Genomic DNA, 16,625 nt, shown 5'->3' on the forward strand with positions numbered 1-16,625 from the left:
AAGGATAATCAAAAAGTGCTGTATAACTCTAAATGCCAGCAAGGAGCAGAAAACCACTTTAAAGCCTAAAGAAATCCTCCTGTTCTTTACATTCTGTGGGTAAAGCCTTGGACTTACAGAAGTCAAAGGCAAGGCTCCCACTCATTTGAGTGGGGCCAGCATTTCAACATGCTTTGTGAATTCTCAGCATGTATGGCTTGAGCCCTTCTAAAGAGATTTATAGCAAGCAGGAGGAGCTGCAACTCCATAAAACGTTGGTGTGTGCACATGAAGTGAATTAGTAGGCACAGAAGATTTGGACACTTAAATTCGGGTTTGCAAACGGAGCCCTTTGTCAGCCTGAGCAAACGCAGTGTGGTAAATCCGGATAATTCCTGGAGAATTTCTGAGCCTGGGGTCTCTGTGTTGCTCCCTTGGCCTGCCAGGAGCCTGGCTCTGCATCCAGCACCAGCTCTGTGCCAGTAAGGGCTTGATCCATCCCTGGGTATTCCATTCCTGCTGCGTTACCTCCACGGACAGCAAGGGCAGACGGCAAACCTGGGACTTGTCTGTAGGGAGCTCAATTGGTTTTCCATACAGAAAAACACCCCCTGCACATTGAAATGCATGAAAATCACACACCTGGGTACAAGGCAGGGTTTTAAAACATCCTGCCATGAATTTTACATGAAGAGGACTGAAGAGGTCTAAAAAGTCAAACTGTGGCTTTTTAAACAAACAGCCCATATTTAAATTAATGTATCTGGGGTTCCTCTGGTAATAAAAGATAGGGATCATGTTGACTGGGCTACACAGATGGACTAAAATTAATCTTGAAAAAGATTTTTAAGCAACCTAAATTCCCTCCTTCCCCACCATGGGCTCAGAGCTGGCTGAGGCAGCAGTGGGGCCATGGGCAGGTTAAAATAAAGGTGTTAATCTGCAGTGCTGCCTGTGCATTTAATCAATGCTCATAAACTGTCAGGCTGCAAAAGCAAAATGTTTTATCTAATTCCAAAGCAGATTTGCAGAACCTTAGCCCTCCATCCTGGTGGAAGGAGGACATGGTGTGTAAAACCAGGCTGCCTGACATCCAAAGGCAGAACAGCCTCAGCCCCAGGGTTTGCCACAGCCCTTGTGCTTGGGGCTGCAATTAAACTTTCCAGCTTCAAAGAAGAAATGTTTCTGAAAACAAGAATGACCCTCCAAATGATCCTGACACGAGCTAGCTTATTTACTTTGTATATTTCTGGGCTTTTCCAAGCAGGGTTCAAAGTGCTGTGAGAAATTTGCCACCTCCAGCCCAGGCAGCGTGGGGTGTCCCAGTGACACTGAGATTTATTTTCTTCTGCCTGTAGCAAATGGGTTTGCTAAAATCCCAGAGCTATTGGAACAGAATTCCTAACACAGCCCTTAACAGCCCAGGTCATGCGTTCTGTACACCATAGTGCCTTGCATGTTTTACAGAGGATTAAAATGAGCAGCAGAGGTTGGGAGCTGCTGACACGAGCAGGATGTGCTGCAGATGGCTGAGAGGCACCAGCAGAGCTGGGTTCTGATTGACCAGTGGGGTCTCTCTGCCCTTTTCCCCAAGCACAGTGAAACACTCTGAGAGCTGAGGAAAGCTTTCAGCCTGATCAACACTAGGCTGGGACTGATCAATCATTAAATGAACAATGAGGGCAGGAGGAGAAGCTTTAAGCGTTTGGAAGCAGCGTGGAGGGGAGGATGTGGAGCTGGACACGCACTCCTGGAGCTCTCCATGAGCTCACCTTGGCTGTCCACATGCACAGAGCAGGGTGGGAAAGGTGCCCCTTCCCCAGAGCCCACCTCTGCCTCCCGGGATCAGAGGCTTAGGGAGCACAGCGCACAATTTAAATCACAAAGCACGCATTTTCTTTGAAGTTTGCTCTAACTACTTGCTTCCCTCATAAATCCTTCCATATTTTTATTCCCAGGGTACTTCAATAATTTTCACTTGTTGAACTATTTCAGTTCAATCTGAGTTTAGAGCAACAACTTCTCTGTTGCACTCCACTCCCACTTCTTGCCCTGCCCCGTGAGCAGAGGCAAACTGTGATGTTGAGTACCCAGGGTGCTCTTTTGGAGCATTTTTGTTCCTTGTTCACATGAAGGGCAAACCTGCTCTCTGAGGGAGCCTGACCTGCCTTGGGCTGTGTGTTCACCTTGGTGCAAGCAGGGTGTGTGAGTGACCAGTTCATCCACCGAGAAAAGCTGGTTGCAAAAACAGTTGAAACTATTTGGCCTCTTCAAAGTAGTATTTCTCCCTGCCCCTGCCAGGCAAGGGAAGAATTATGCTCCCCTTTTTAGACAGTTTTAAGAGAAGCTGGTTCACAGCAAACAGTGAAATGAGCTTGGGGGCCTTCCTGAGTGTGTCACAGAATGCTGTGTGTACCCAGCTGAAAGAAAGAGCTGCAATCTGTAAGAATCAACAAGCGGCCCCAAAAAATGAAACCCTGCACCTGACAAATCATTTCAGGTTTCCTCGGGTTCCCTCTGTCCTTCCCTGCCTGGTCACACACTTCTCTCACAAATTCTCTGAAAGAAGAAGCATCTTTGTTTACCCCATTTGCAGCATCCCCAGCACAAATGGGCTCCAGCTAAGGCTGGTGGGCGTTGTCATCATGGAAATAATTGCAAGGATCAGATTTACAGTGGAGCCTCCATAGCTCTTCTTGAGGTTACACAGCAATGTTCCCCTCAGCTCTGCAGCCTGATGTGCAAACCACACTTATTCTGGGGAGTTTCTGACAGAAACTTGGCTTCTGGCAGGCACTTAAGCCCATGAGTGTTGCTGTTACACTGGACTGAAATGCTTTCTTGAGCAGGGCTGGACTCAAGCCCACACATGCATGTTTTGCTGGAGGTGCCTTTTAAAGCCCCCATCCCTGGGAGATGTGTTGCCTTCTCACCCCTCTCCAGACCCAAATTTCGTGTTTTTACCATCTAAATTGTTTCCCCCAGGTGTCAGAGTTCCTCTGTGGGCTCCTGGCCACAGCATCAGTGCCTGTGGGGAGGAAGTGTGACCCCATGCAGAAGGGGGCAAACTTCCTACCCTGGGCCTTGAATTAACGCTGCAAACAATTTGCATTATTCATGGAAAACAGGCCTTTCCTCAGGATCCCTTCTGCCAGCAGCGGTGGTGAGGCATCAGCTGCACTCCTCATTGGGATTGTTACTAATCTGCATCACAATAGAAAACTGCTCCCTCTTCCTCGTGAACAGAGAGGACTCAAACACCTCCCTTCTGCAGAGAACAGGTGATTCATCTCTCTCGCTGGGAGGAAAGACTGACATATGTTGAACATATTGTACCCTGGCTCGTGAAGTTACAAAGCTTCCTCTGTGGGCAAGGATCACTCAGAGGAAAGCGCCTCCCTTTGCTCTGCCTTCCCTCCATTCCCTCCTTCCCAGCTGCAAACAAAGCAGCCCGTGTGCCCTTGGGAAGCTGCTCCAGGATGGGACATGTGCAGCTGGATCCAGCCTCGGGAGAATGGCTGGGGCTGCCCGAAATCTGATTAAAGCCATTCCCTCGCTCGGGCTGGGAACCCAGACAAGCTAAAAATACCTTGCTCCTTTCCTCTGACTCTCTTTTAGGCCTGTGCTCTGGGTTCCTTTCTGTTTGGTGACAGAAAATGTTATCTAAGGGGTTGTTGGGGTTTTTTAAAGGTATGCTCTAATCTACAACCATTTGTCTGCTGAAAAAATGCAGGTGCCTGCTTTCTGCTGGGATGTTTTTAGGCTGGCATAAAAATTCCTACCCTGCCTTTTTCCAGCATGTGACATGAGCCTGATGCCATCAGTTCAGCTGCTGCAAAAAGTCCCAAAATCTGGGTGTTAACACCCAAATTTTCTCTTTGAGCAGAAGAAACAAAACAAAAAGAACTCTGCTTTCCCCCAGGCTGATGTCTGTTAATGCAACGCTGCCGCCTCCCAGGGCTGCTCTGCTCTGATCTCTCTGGCTAATTCGGAATTCTCTAAGTCACTGAGGCTCTTCAACAGCTCAATCCACACCCCTGTGAGCTCTTGGGTGCACAGGAGATCATGAACGCAGAGATGCACCTCGACTTGTCCAGTGCTGCACACCAGGCCACAATTAGAGCTCAGAGACAGCCCCGGGCTCTGCACGGGCTGAAATCAATCACTGGCACCGACAGCTTGACAAAAGGGTCAGGGCAAAGATTTCAAGTTGTTTTCCACAGTAGTGGCTGCTCAAGCACTGAAATCTGGCTGAGATCCTGGCTAGTTAATCACTGCCAGGGAGGCTTTAACCTTTAGGTATCAGAAGTGGCCACCCATAACTGGAATAATTTGAATTTATGCTCATATTACAATGGAGAGCTTGTCGTGCCTCCCCCCACCATTTTTATGTGTTACTGCCCTGTTGGAATCATGCTGCATAAAAACTGTCAAAATACTTGCAGAGAATGGGCAGGAAAAGGAAAAAAAAATTGTATTTTAGAAGTATAAATACCTTAAGAAATCAGGCTATTCCAATAACAGCTGAAACTTTCAGTCAAAACAACTTCATAACATAAATATCTCCTCCTCAAAAGCCAGAACATTTAAAGCATTAAAATCACAGAAAAATGTAGTTCTAGGTTAACCAAAGCTAGTCAAAACTTCAGGTCAAAATATCATACTTTGCTTCAGTGGGGGGAAAAAAAGGAAAAAAAAAAAAAGCATTCAGAAAATTTGAAATGTTTCAGCTTCTATTTTCACGCTGGCATTTTCAGCTCCTCATTTCACAATGGCATTTTCATTTCAAATTGACCTTAAAACAGGTTTTCAAAAAACGAGAATGAAATATTTGGATCATCCTCAGGCATTTCCCTCCTTTCTTTCCTTCTAAGGATCCAAATCAAACCCTCAAACCATGATTCCTGTTTAAAGGGGAAAGAAATCTTCTGAGAATTGGGGATATTTTCCATGCCAGGCACCTCATATTTTTCTCCTGAGTTACAGCAGTGACTGGTGTAGTCACAGATCCAATAAATGCCAAACTCATCCACCCCAGGATCCTTGCAGCAAATGCCAAGCGTGCCCTCATTAATATTCTGTGGAGGTTTGGGGATCAACAGGAGCATGCATAATAGCATTTAATGACAGCGGGGCTGATTATCAGCATGATTTGGCCTCATCTGGCCTCTGCTGGCAAAATAATGTGCATAATAAGGTGTGTTAATGCTGGGCTCTCTGGCAGGTGCTGAGGATGAGACGTGCAGCTGGCAGCACGGGGCGGGAGCAGCTGCAAGGGCAAGATTTGGGCCCTGCACATTAAAGCATTTGACATTTGGTGGCTGAGGGGAGCCCAGTTTAGGGCTAATAAATAACTCACCGATGATGACAACCTGTAATGACAGCTTTTATTATGGTCTGCTTAATCCTCAAGCCCAGCTTTGTCCTTGCAGGCCATCTGCCAGCCATTTGTTCTGCAGGGTTTTCCCTCCTGCTCCGTTAAGTGTGGCGCGCTTGGGAAGAAGCTGTGGCCACAGGGGTGTGGGGTGTGTGGCTGGGGCTCATCCCTGCCTCTGGAAATCTGCCAGGGAAAGGGCAGGAGGGGGATTTGGCCAGGGATCCTCAGTGCTGCCAGGCCCCAGTGCAGATCTGAGTGAGCTTTCCTCCGAGCATCCAAGTTCTAGGGATGGGGAAATGCCTCTCTCTTTCCTACATGGCCTGTTTCTGCCAGGGAAATTACAAATCTCTCTCTCCAGCATCAGCAGCAAGGATTCTGTCACTGCCAGAGGGGATAAGGAGGCAGGGCTATGGAAATTCCCTGTGGGAATATGGCACCCCTGTGTCCTCATGTCCCTCGATTTTGGTACCTTGTCAGCTCTAATAACTCTGCCTGAAAGACAACAATTTTCCCAGACAATCTGTTAAATGTCTGCGAAACCCAGACCAAACTCCAGAATTTGTGTCAGCAGTGACAGCAAGGTGTGCACAGTGTCCTGTGTGTCCCTTGGAAGTGCCACAGGACCAATTCCCAGCTGATTTCCAGGTGCACAAACTGCCCAGCCAGGAATGGCTGCAGCTCTCAGAGCAGGACAGGTGCTAGAGGAAAGAAGCAGCAATAAAATGTTATGAAAAGAGGGAAGGGCAACACCCAGAGCATCTCAGGAGGTGTTTGTGACCTTGTTTGTCATTAGCAAAGAGCCTCAGAAACTTAATTTGCCAGGTTAGCATGGGGGGAATAAAGCAGCGGAGAGGAGTTTGGAAAGACAGCCGGTTGAGGACAGGTCTGGAAGTTGTTTTCTTCATAAAGCAGCCTAATTCATAGAACAAATTCAAACACAGCACCCAAAAAAGGAAACGCAATGAGGAGAAACCAGCAGTTTGCAGAAGGATTGTCCATCCCACTGGCAAGGGCCACACCACAGCTGCCTCCCCTGAGCCCCACCAGGCTCTGGGAGCAGCATCCTGGGAAATCAGCACCCAGCAGAGAAGATGTACTATAAAAACAAACGCTTGAGACCAAAAAAGGAGTGCTTCTAACACCGCAGACACGTTAAAAATATTCTTTAGCTTCCCTTGAGGAAGAAATTAAAACTTCCAGATGAATGGTTCAGCCTTCATCTGTGTGGGTTCCCTTTTGTTGTCTCATGAGTAAGATCCCAAGGAAGAAGAGTGGGTGCCCTTTTCAGAGACTTTTTTGCATGTACCAGCCTATTTTTCCACCTGTTAATTGATTTCCATGCCATCACTCACCCTGTGATGCTCCAGCACCTTCTCTGAGTGTGAAATGCAATCCAAGGAAGCAGCTCTGTCTCCTGATCGTGCAGTTAATAATTCCCAAATAGCATGGAGCACTAGGGCAAGCATGTCCTCCAGCATTACTATTGCAGCCTCTAGGACCAGCTCAGGAATTCCTTGGAACTCAGGAAAATCTCCTTTTCCATGAGGACTAATACTTGTTCCTTCAAGCCCCTCTTTGCAAACAGGGCATGAGGTTTATTTGTACACAAAAGTGGTTTAAATTCAATGGAACAAGCAGAGCTGGAGCTGCTGAGAGACCCCATCAGGCCAGAGATCAAACATATTCCTGCCTCTTTACAAAGTGCTGATAAATCATGAGAGAAACACAAAAAATAATCCAGGCCACTGAAGGTTTTTCCACTCTACTCATGGCATGATCATTACAGAAGCATAAGTAGAATAAAGCCTCATACCAGATAGTCTTGGCTTTTTCTTTTTTATTTTTTGCACTAGATGAGCCACAGATGTCCTTTACAGAATAAGTTATAAAATACATGTAAACATTTGTCACTGTGTGGGTTTTTTTGAATGTCTCACTCCTGTCTTTCAGTGGGACTTTGATTGGGTTCCTTAGGAAAAGCAATGAGAAAACCTTAATTAAAATTTTGCTGCTCCCTGGACATCTGTTGTAGAGTGTTATATAAAATATTACACGTGGTTATAAATACACATTCATCTTTTATTTTAAACACATTAGCAATTGGGTTTTATGGGGCCACGGGGATTCATTAGGCACAGGATTGCAGCACTGAAGGCACACACAGGGATGGGATTTTATAAATGTATTTTAGAAATTTTAATTTCTTTTTTTAATTTAAAAAAAAAGGTTTTTTTGGGAAAGCTTTTTTGCCAGCTCCCACGTGAGCAGTGTGTGCTTTGCTTCTGGGGCTGCAGCCACACTCCCCAGTGCCCTGAGCTCCAAGGGGATCTGGGGACAGCCATCACCCACAGCAGCTCTGGTGTGTTCTGGAGCTCTATAAATGTCTGGGGCTCTATAAATGGTGCCTGCTCCAAGGCATTCCATGGACAGCAGCTCCTCAGGCTGTGTTTGCTGCCCCAGCCAGCCAGAACCAGTGTGCAGAGCTCTGCAGTCAGTGCTGCCACGCTTGGAACAGAGCAAACAGAGCAAACAGGGCTGTGGAGGCTCAGCATTCCTTCACCCACCTGCTGTGGGTACCCAACCCCAAAATGGGATGATGTCATTTCCAGAAGAGAAGCTGCAATGAGTTCAGAGATGCAGAATGAACACTTGGCTGACAACGGGGTTGCCAACACATCCCATGAGCATTTCTGGGCTGTCTCAGCCCTTCTGGAGCTCCTCTGTGCACATCACTGACAGGTGCATTGCTCATTAACAGCAGCTGATTTTTGTGTTCCATTAATGACCAGCTCAGAGGTGCAGCAGGGAATGCTGCTCCCTCTCCAGGCCCTGCTCCCAAGGAGACAGAGCCAGGACAGCTGACTCTGAGCACTCCAGCCCAAAGCTGGAGGAGATCAATGGAGCAGAGCAGTGCAGGCAGAAAAGGAATCTCACTTTTCCTCCCACTGTCCCATCAGAGCACTCAGGACAAGGGGAGCAGCTCAGCTGCTGCATGGGTTTGTCAGAGTGGTTCCTTGTTTGGTTTGACTTTCCCTGTCCTCCCATGCCTCCGTATTTTCATTCTTTCTCCCTCCTGCAGCATCCCCAGAGGTTTCTGTCCCTGTGGCCTCTCCCAGCCTGTGCAGATGAGCGCCCCAGCGCCACATGGAAGTGCATGAGGAACATTTTGTGTGAAACAGGCAGCTCCAGTGAGCTCAATTCCCACCCCAGTGCACAGACAGAGCCAGGGGGCTGCCTCAGGCTCCCAGCTTTTCCCTGGGGCTGCTGCCCCTGTGGGCTCATCTTGTGCAAAAAGGAAATCCAGGCTGGTCTGGAAAGTTTCCCAGCTGTGCCAGACGGATTTCCAATCATTCCTTACAGTAAAATCACAGAATGCAGAATGGTTTGTCAGTTGCTGTCACTGTGTCACCAGGTTTGAGTTTGGACATGGATGGTCACCCTCCCGAGAATGAAGGTATCAAAAGTGGGGTGGGACTCCCCACTGCCCTACAGCACCAGGAATTGTCACAGGCTGAGTCCTGGCAGCAGGAGAGGTGAGAGGATTCTGCCCCTGGGGAAGAACACGCCTTGTTTCATGCACAAGTGGCCTTGGCAAGCCTGACCTACATTGGGGATGGCTCCGGTGCAGCAGACTGGAAACTGGGTGGGAGATCCAGATTAAAGAAAAAAAAAGAAAAAAAAAGAAAGAAAAAGTGGGGCAGGCTTTTGTTGGATTACAGAAACGATTAGCATGAAACACGGTTCTGTGTCTTATTTAATGGCATTAATTGAATGTTCCCCCCTCGTGTTTTGTATTCAAGATGCTGCTGGATATTGTATGGTAAACAGGCCCACAGAGCTGAATGTTCAGCCTGGCAGGGAGAGGAAGACTGAGGTTTGTTTTCACTCTGAAAACACAAGAATATAGATGGAGCCCATACATTGGACACTCCCACTAAAACCAGAAGCAGCTAAAGAGTGAAAAACGCCAATATTTGCATTGTCATTGTCAAAAGGCTCCAAAGTTACCACATTGAAATGCAAGATTAAGGCAAATTGCTGCTCCTTTGGACACAGCCCGCTCCCCTCAGTGCTGCTGTGGTTTGTGGCTTTCAAAGCCTCGGGCTCTAAATGAATGAGGAGGGATGGACACAGACATCGGAGAGCATCTTGGACAGGAAAAACATCGGGAGAGCTTCAAGTGCCGGGCAGGCTGAGGGCGGTGATCTCTGCAAACACCCAGCTGCTCTCAGGGAAGTTCTCTTTGAACCCAGGGATGTTTTCTGCTCCTTCCTCCCCCCGGTTCCTCCCAGAGCAAAGCTGCTCCCACACAAAGCTTTCCAAAGGATGCTGACATCCTGAGGGGACAAACAAAACCCGTGGGACGTTTCCTCCTCACCATTCAGAAGGTTTTGGGTCTCAGGGAGCCTCTTGTCCCTCCCTTTGTGCGCAGCTGAAGAGGGGCTGGGGCTCCCGTGCTGGCGAAGGCAATAATTGCTTTTCCAGCTGCATTTTCCAGCATCCCTGCTCCTCCCTGCAAACCAGGAGACTTTATGGAGCCTTCAGGGCTCCTTTGTTCACTCACAGTCACTCCGAGAAGGGCCAGGACACGGACACAGGCTCAGGAAGGATTCCACGTGTTGGTGTCATCCCCTCTGGGCACTTCTGAGGATGCTCCAACACTTGGCTGCAATTTCTGCACAGAGCACAGCAACCCTTGAGGACAAAACGGGGATTTTGGGGGAAAACACAGGGTCTGATTTGAGGAAGAGCTTTCAGTTTGAATGACTGATGAGGAGGAGGGAGAAGTGCGGAGGAGCAGAAGGGGAGCACAGTTCTCACCAAGGCTTCCTCTGCTGCTGGACCTGGAAGGCAGGACACAAACACACACACACACACAGAGGTTTCCCCCGTTTTCACTCCATAAAAGAAGTTCTGCTACTGGTGAGCTGTTGGGGATTGTCTCCAAAGAGAAATGGGATCTTTTCCTCACGGTGAACCACAGGAGAATGTTACCACATCCTGCTCCTTGTGGCTTATAAATAGCAGGAGGGAAGGAATGACTGGGTAACTGTTTGACCTCAGCTTGGGAGGAACAAAGCTCCCCAGAAACCTCAGGAACTCACCCCATTAGGCAGACAGGAAAATGGTACAGATCTGGCACCCTAATTATATGCTAATGACATGCGACCAGGAAGAACAGCTTCAGAGGTCTGAAGGAAAAATACAAAATACCTGACAGAGCAGGGTTGTGTGTGCTCACAGACACGTTCTGACAGCTACTCCCTCTTTCTGTCTTTTTTTTTTTTTAATTCTTGATTTCCATTTTACTCTCACTCCAAGTGCAGCAGTCCAGGTGAGGGTTCTGACCTGTCCAGTCTTGTACTCACCTTGGTTCAGCCTGGGTTTCGAGGGAAGTGGAGGTCACTGCGGACTGGTGCTCTGTGCAGCAGGGGCTGGTTTTTGCAAAGCCGAGATGAACTTTGTAAGGAACCGAACGCGGGGTTTGGACCAGCCCTGGGACCGAACGCGGGGCTTGGGCCGGGACCAGAGCCGGGACTGCCCGGGCACAGCGCTAAACACGGCAGGCGGTGCTGCCCTCCTGTGGACACGCGCGGTACTGCAGCCCCGGCGGGGCCGGGACCCTCGGGGCTCCGCGGGGCGATCCCTCGGGATCTCACATAGATTTGTGCTGCTCAGACGTCAGGAGCTGCTGCCCTTTGCACACATTTCAAAGCAGTATCCTACAGCATTTTGAAGGCTGTTTCTAGAATTCTATTTTAGCTGGGTCTCACTCCAAGTGCAGCAGTCCACGTGAGGGTTCGGACCTGTCCATCCCAATGCCTGGCTGAGCTTTTGCTGGCTCAGGTTTTCCAGGGAACTGGATATCACTGCGGACTGGTGCTCTGTGCAGCAGGGGCTGGTTTTCGCAAAGCTGAGATGAACTTTGTAAGCAACCGGGAGCGGGTTTGGGCCAGCACGGGGACCGAACGCGGGTCACGGCCGGGACCGGCTCTCCGCAGGCGGTGCTGCCCTCCTGTGGACACGCGCGGTACTGCAGCCCTGGCGGGGCCGGGACCCCCGAGGCTCTGCCGTGCGATCCCTCGGGATCCCACATGGAATTGTGCTGCTCAGGGGTGAGCAGCATTTTGGACACATTTTCAAGTCGTCTCCTACAACATTTTGGAGGCTGTTTCCAGAATTCCATTTGTAGCTGGATCTCACTCCAAGTGCAGCAGTCCAGGTGAGGGTTCTAACCTCTCAACTTGTGCTCAACAGGCTGGGGCTGGCTCCGGTTTTTCAGGGAAGTGGAGATCACCGAGGACTGGTGCTCTGTGCAGCAGGGGCTGGTTTTTGCAAAGCCGAGATGAACTTTGTAAGGAACCGGGAGCGGGTTTGGGCCAGCCCTGGGACCGAACGCGGGGCTTGGGCCGGGACCAGAGCCGGGACTGCCCGGGCACAGCGCTAAACACGGCAGGCGGTGCTGCCCTCCTGTGGACACGCGCGGTACTGCAGCCCCGGCGGGGCCGGGACCCTCGGGGCTCCGCGGGGCGATCCCTCGGGATCTCACATAGAATTGTGCTGCTCAGACGTCAGGAGCTGCTGCCCTTTGCACACATTTCAAAGCAGTATCCTACAGCATTTTGAAGGCTGTTTCTAGAATTCTATTTTAGCTGGGTCTCACTCCAAGTGCAGCAGTTCACGTGAGGGTTCTGACCTGTCCATCCCAATGCCTGGCTGAGCTTTTGCTGGCTCAGGTTTTCCAGGGAACTGGATATCACTGCGGACTGGTGCTCTGTGCAGCAGGGGCTGGTTTTTCGCAAAGCCGAGATGAACTTTGTAAGGAACCGGGAGCGGTTTTGGGCCAGCACGGGGACCGAACGCGGGTCACGGCCGGGACCGGAGCCGGGAGCGCAGCGGGTACAGTGGTGCTGCCCTCCTGTGGACACGCGCGGTACTGCAGCCCCGGGGGAACCGGGACCCTCGGGGCGATCCCACGGCAGAGAACGGCCCGAACTCCCCCAGACTCATAATCAGTGTGGTGTGGGGCTAGGCACAGGGACTCAGGGTTCCTCATTCCTCTCTACTGGGGTTAACTCCCTGGAATTACTTTCCTAGCAGCCTGGCACGTTCCCTTCAGTCCTGCTTTTCCCGGCACAGCCTCCCATTATCCCTTACTGGCACCTGCAGTAAACCACCCCTATGGGCTCTGATCGCAGCAAGGTCAGGGTTTCCTCCCAGTTTCAGGGCATTCTCCCAGCCCTGGAGTGCCATTGGAAAACATACAGGTTATCTGACCTCTCCCTGTGCTGTCAGGGCTCAGCTTCAGCAGGGACAGATTCTGGGATAAGGAAAATAAAACCCTGAGGCTGGCAGGCAGGGTCTGGGCCGTGGGTGCCTCCCTGGATCCCCCCAAATCCTCCCTTGGCTCCTCAGGGCTGCTGCAGCTGCAGGGTGGGAGCTGGAGAGCAGAGACCACAAACCCAGCTGGACCCGATCCACACCTCAGGGCTGTTATTTTAGGGTGCTCCTGTGTCTTAGAGTTCCCAGCATTTGGAAGAACTTCTGTGCAGTCCCAGTGCTGGCTCCAAAGCTATTTATTGGGGGGATAAGGGAGGGGGAGAGGGGGAAGGTGCCTAGGGTTGGAGGACGCTTCGCAGGAGTTTTTTCACCTCGGGGCTGAGCCTCTTGGGGAAGAGGATGTCGAAGTAGATGTAGAGGTCGCCCTTGCGCTGCGGGTCCTGCGCCAGCGGCATCCCCTCCCCTGGCACCTTCTTGTAGTACTTGGGGCTGCCGGGCCAAGGGAGGGGCTGAGGGGAGCTGTGGGGTGATTCCAGCGCAGAGCCATGATCCCCAGAGCCCCAGGTGGGTTTCACAGGGATTTGCTCCTCCAGCTCCACCAGGGCGTGTTCTCTTCAGCATCCACCCACACCCAGTCTTCTCCTTGGCTCTGCTCCCAGCAGTGTGACCCCAGACCCACAGAGTCACCCACTCTCCCCCTCCTGCAGCCCCAAACCTGCTGGAAAAGGTTTTGGAGCCCCCTGAGCTCCTCCCAGGTGATCTCGGAGCCCTGTTTCCCCTGGCACTTACTCCACAATGTCGTTGATGGGGATGTTGAGCAGCCTCCCATCCAGCGTCCACACGTCCAGGGTGCAGCCAGTCAGTGCCTGCCGGGCGTGCAGGGCCACCAGGAGCTGCTGCTGCAGCCCCAGGGCCCAGGGGTGACCCTGTGTCCCCTCCCTGGGCCCTTTACCTTGGCCAGGGAGATGCTGGCAACGTACAGGAGGTTGTTCTCGATCCTTTTGAACCTTGGGTGAAGCTTCTCTTGCACAACAAAGGTGATGTCAGCTGGAATGATGTTGGGGCCCTGATTGAGGGGGAAAAGGTCACACAATCATGGAATGCCAGGATGGGACATTAAAATTCACTCAGTTCCACCCCCTGCCATGGGCAGGAACATCTTCCACTAGCCCAGGCTGCCCCAAGCCACATCCAACCTGTCCTTGGAAACCTGAACATTATTTTATACTGGGAAAACTGACACAAACTCCTGCTCCTCTTTTGTTGCTGTTTTCAGCTGGCTAGAGAGAAGGGAAAGGAATTTTCTTCCCTTAAGACAAAAAGGAATCTTTAATCGAAGATGACTGTCCAGAACTGTGTTTCTGCCAGGAAGAAAGTCAGCCCTTTCAATTATTTGTTCTTTAACCTGTCCTGAGGAAAATCCAGGCTCTCAGAGTGCTTCTGTTGGCCATGCTGCCCTCAGCAGTGGGAAAGCAGAAGTTCTTCATGGAAGAGCTTTTCCCATGGAGTGGGCACAGGACTGGAGCAGCTGCCCAGGGTGGGAGACATGGAATCTCCTCTCTGGAGAGATCCCAAACCCCCCTGGATGGGTTCCTGCCTGGGCAGGGGTGTTGGATGAGCTGATCTGCAGGGGTGCCTGGTTACTGTGCGGCTCTGTGCTCACCTGGTCTCCCTCCTTCTCAAAGGTGACCCTGGTGCCACGCTGCCAGCCCGGCTGCACCTCGATGGTCAGGATCTTGTCCCTGATGGTGCTGGTCTGGCCATCCTCGTTCATCACCTGGGCACAGGGCACAGGGAGGGTCAGCAGCAAAGGGCAAGCCTGGCTTGAATGGCAGAGCCTGGCAGATCGTGACCCAGATCCATGGAATCATCACATCCATAGGACTGTGGGGTCATTTAGGTCAGAAAAGCCCTCCAAGGCCATGGAGTCCAATGTTCCCCCAGCACTAACCCCTATCCCCAAGTGCCACAACCACACAGATCTATGGGGAACGGGGACTCCACTCCAGCCTACTCCAATGCCTGACCATCCCTTCAGTATAGGAATTTTCCTTAATGCCCAAGCTAAGCCTCCCCTGGCTCAGCTTGGGGCTGTTCCCTCATGTCCTAGAGCAGGAGAGGCTCAGGGCTGGGCCAGCAAGGAGGGGGACAGAAATCACCAAGGGCACAAAAAGGAGACACAGAGCAGTGTGAAAATGGAATTGTGTGAGCCCAGAACACACTGAGCTCCTGCTCCCGTGCTGAATTCCCTTTGCCAAGCCGGGGAGGTGACCACTGGCTCAGCTCCTCCTGCCTTTGGTGCTACTCCCTCCCTGCCACAAGCTCCTGGGGCGGGGCCACCCCCAAACCCCAACATTCCCTAGGGAGGGCACAGCTCACCCCAAATGCTGCCCCTGGAGCCCCAGAGCCCCTGCCTACCCTGCGGGAGATCTTGATCTTCTTGGTGCAGCCGTGGAACAGGTCCTCGAGGGACACGTAGAGGTCCCGCACGATGGGGGGGTCCCTGCGCAGGGCCCCCCGGCCCCGGGGCCCCCCAAAGGGCAGCAGCACCTCCGAGCCATCCTCGGCAAAGAACTCTGGGGGAGGGAGCAGGGGCACAGCCCTCGCTGGGCTCAGGGCTCCGCGCTCTTCACCTCCCACCCAGAACCGCCCCCAATGTTTTCTTTCCAGGAGAGTTTATGGCAGCCAGGCTCTCCCCTCTGAGCACCAGAGGGATCTGAGGGCAGCACCCCTGGAGAGCTGCCATGGAATGGTGGCAGAGCCCCAAAGTATCCCAGCCTACCTGCAAAGGGGTTGTCCCCTCCAAAGAACTCCCTGAAGACTCTCTCGGGGTTGTTGTGGAACACGTAGCCCACGCTCCAGGGGTTGTCACTGGCGTACTCCAAGGGGATGCCACCTTTGAGCCCTTCTTCCCCAAATTTGTCGTAGATGCCTTTCTTCATAGCTTAGGGAACAAGGAGGTGTTGGGGGAAGAGCCCCAGCCTGAATCCAGGCTTTATTGGGGTGCAGGAGAGAGAGAAGAGGGGTCCCAGGAAGCGTGTGCCAGTTCCCAGCTGGGCTGGGGGTCACAAAGGAGCTGCTCCTGCAGGGAGCAGGACACTCCAGGAGAGGGGACAGTCCCACTTACGGTCGCTGAGCACATCGTAGGCCTCTGCCAGCTGGTGGAACCTCTTGGGGCCCCAGGGCTCCTTGCATTTCAGCGGGTGGTACTTCAGAGCCAACGTCCGATAGCTGAGGGGCACAGGAGGGTTTGGGTTCAGGGGGATTTTACAGCATCTCATTGCCAGCCCCTGCCATGGGCAGGGACACCTTCACTGGCCCAGGCTGGAAAGGGCTTGGAGCAACCTCCAGGGATCCAGGGGCAGCCACAGCTGCTATGGAGAAGCTGTACCAGGGCCTGGCCACCCCCAATCCCCCATCCATCCCTGCCCTCTGGCAGCGGGAGCCATTCGCTGTGTTCTGTCCCTCCAGGCCTTGTCCCCAGGCCCTCTCCAGCTCTCCTGGAGCCCCTGCAAGGGCTCTGAGCTCTCCCAGCCTGGCTGCAGAGCAGAGCCGAGGGACTGCAGCCCTCAGAGCACCCCCCGGCCCCTCCATTCTCCCATCAGCCTGGGCTGCCCGCACAGCCCCAGACCCTTTCCCACTGTCCAAGGCCCAGCACGGCCACCCCCGGCTCCCCCCCGGCCCCGGGGGTTGCTCTGATGCCGAGGGTCTCCTCACGCCTTCTTGATGTCGTCGGCGGTGGCGCCGCGGTCCAGCTCCAGCACAGCGTAGTAGTCCAGCCCCATGGCGTCCCGTTGCTATAGCGACAGGACTTCCGGTCCGCGCCGCGCGGTGCACCACGGGAAATGCAGTTCTCATGCTTACTTCCGCACTCTGCCGGGCCCGCTCAGTCCTCACCCCGCACCTCTTTTCTTAAAAAAATCCCCAAGTTCCCATGCAAACACATGTATTAGCATATAACACGTGTATTAACATATAGCACATGTAT

General features: G+C 52.1%; 1 protein-coding gene across 2 annotated transcripts; it reads right to left on the reverse strand.

Moving 5' to 3' along the window:
- Positions 1-12,891: 12,891 nt before the first annotated feature.
- Positions 12,892-16,507, reverse strand: DNAJB13 (DnaJ heat shock protein family (Hsp40) member B13). 2 transcript variants are annotated; one of them, XM_005493425.4, is made up of 8 exons: positions 16,355-16,507; positions 15,765-15,868; positions 15,420-15,581; positions 15,056-15,213; positions 14,301-14,414; positions 13,590-13,703; positions 13,427-13,503; positions 12,892-13,126 (listed from the first exon to the last, which is right to left on the reverse strand). In XM_005493425.4, the coding sequence occupies exons 1-8, from the start codon at positions 16,420-16,422 to the stop codon at positions 12,973-12,975; spliced, it is 951 nt and encodes a 316-aa protein (XP_005493482.1). In that variant the 5' UTR covers positions 16,423-16,507; the 3' UTR covers positions 12,892-12,972. The 2 variants fall into 2 exon arrangements, with proteins under 2 accessions (XP_005493482.1, XP_074386930.1); XM_074530829.1 differs by having other exon boundaries at positions 12,901-13,146.
- Positions 16,508-16,625: the final 118 nt, after the last annotated feature.

This window comes from Zonotrichia albicollis, chromosome 2 (assembly GCF_047830755.1).
Source record: "Zonotrichia albicollis isolate bZonAlb1 chromosome 2, bZonAlb1.hap1, whole genome shotgun sequence".
Classification (NCBI taxonomy): Eukaryota; Metazoa; Chordata; class Aves; order Passeriformes; family Passerellidae; genus Zonotrichia; species Zonotrichia albicollis.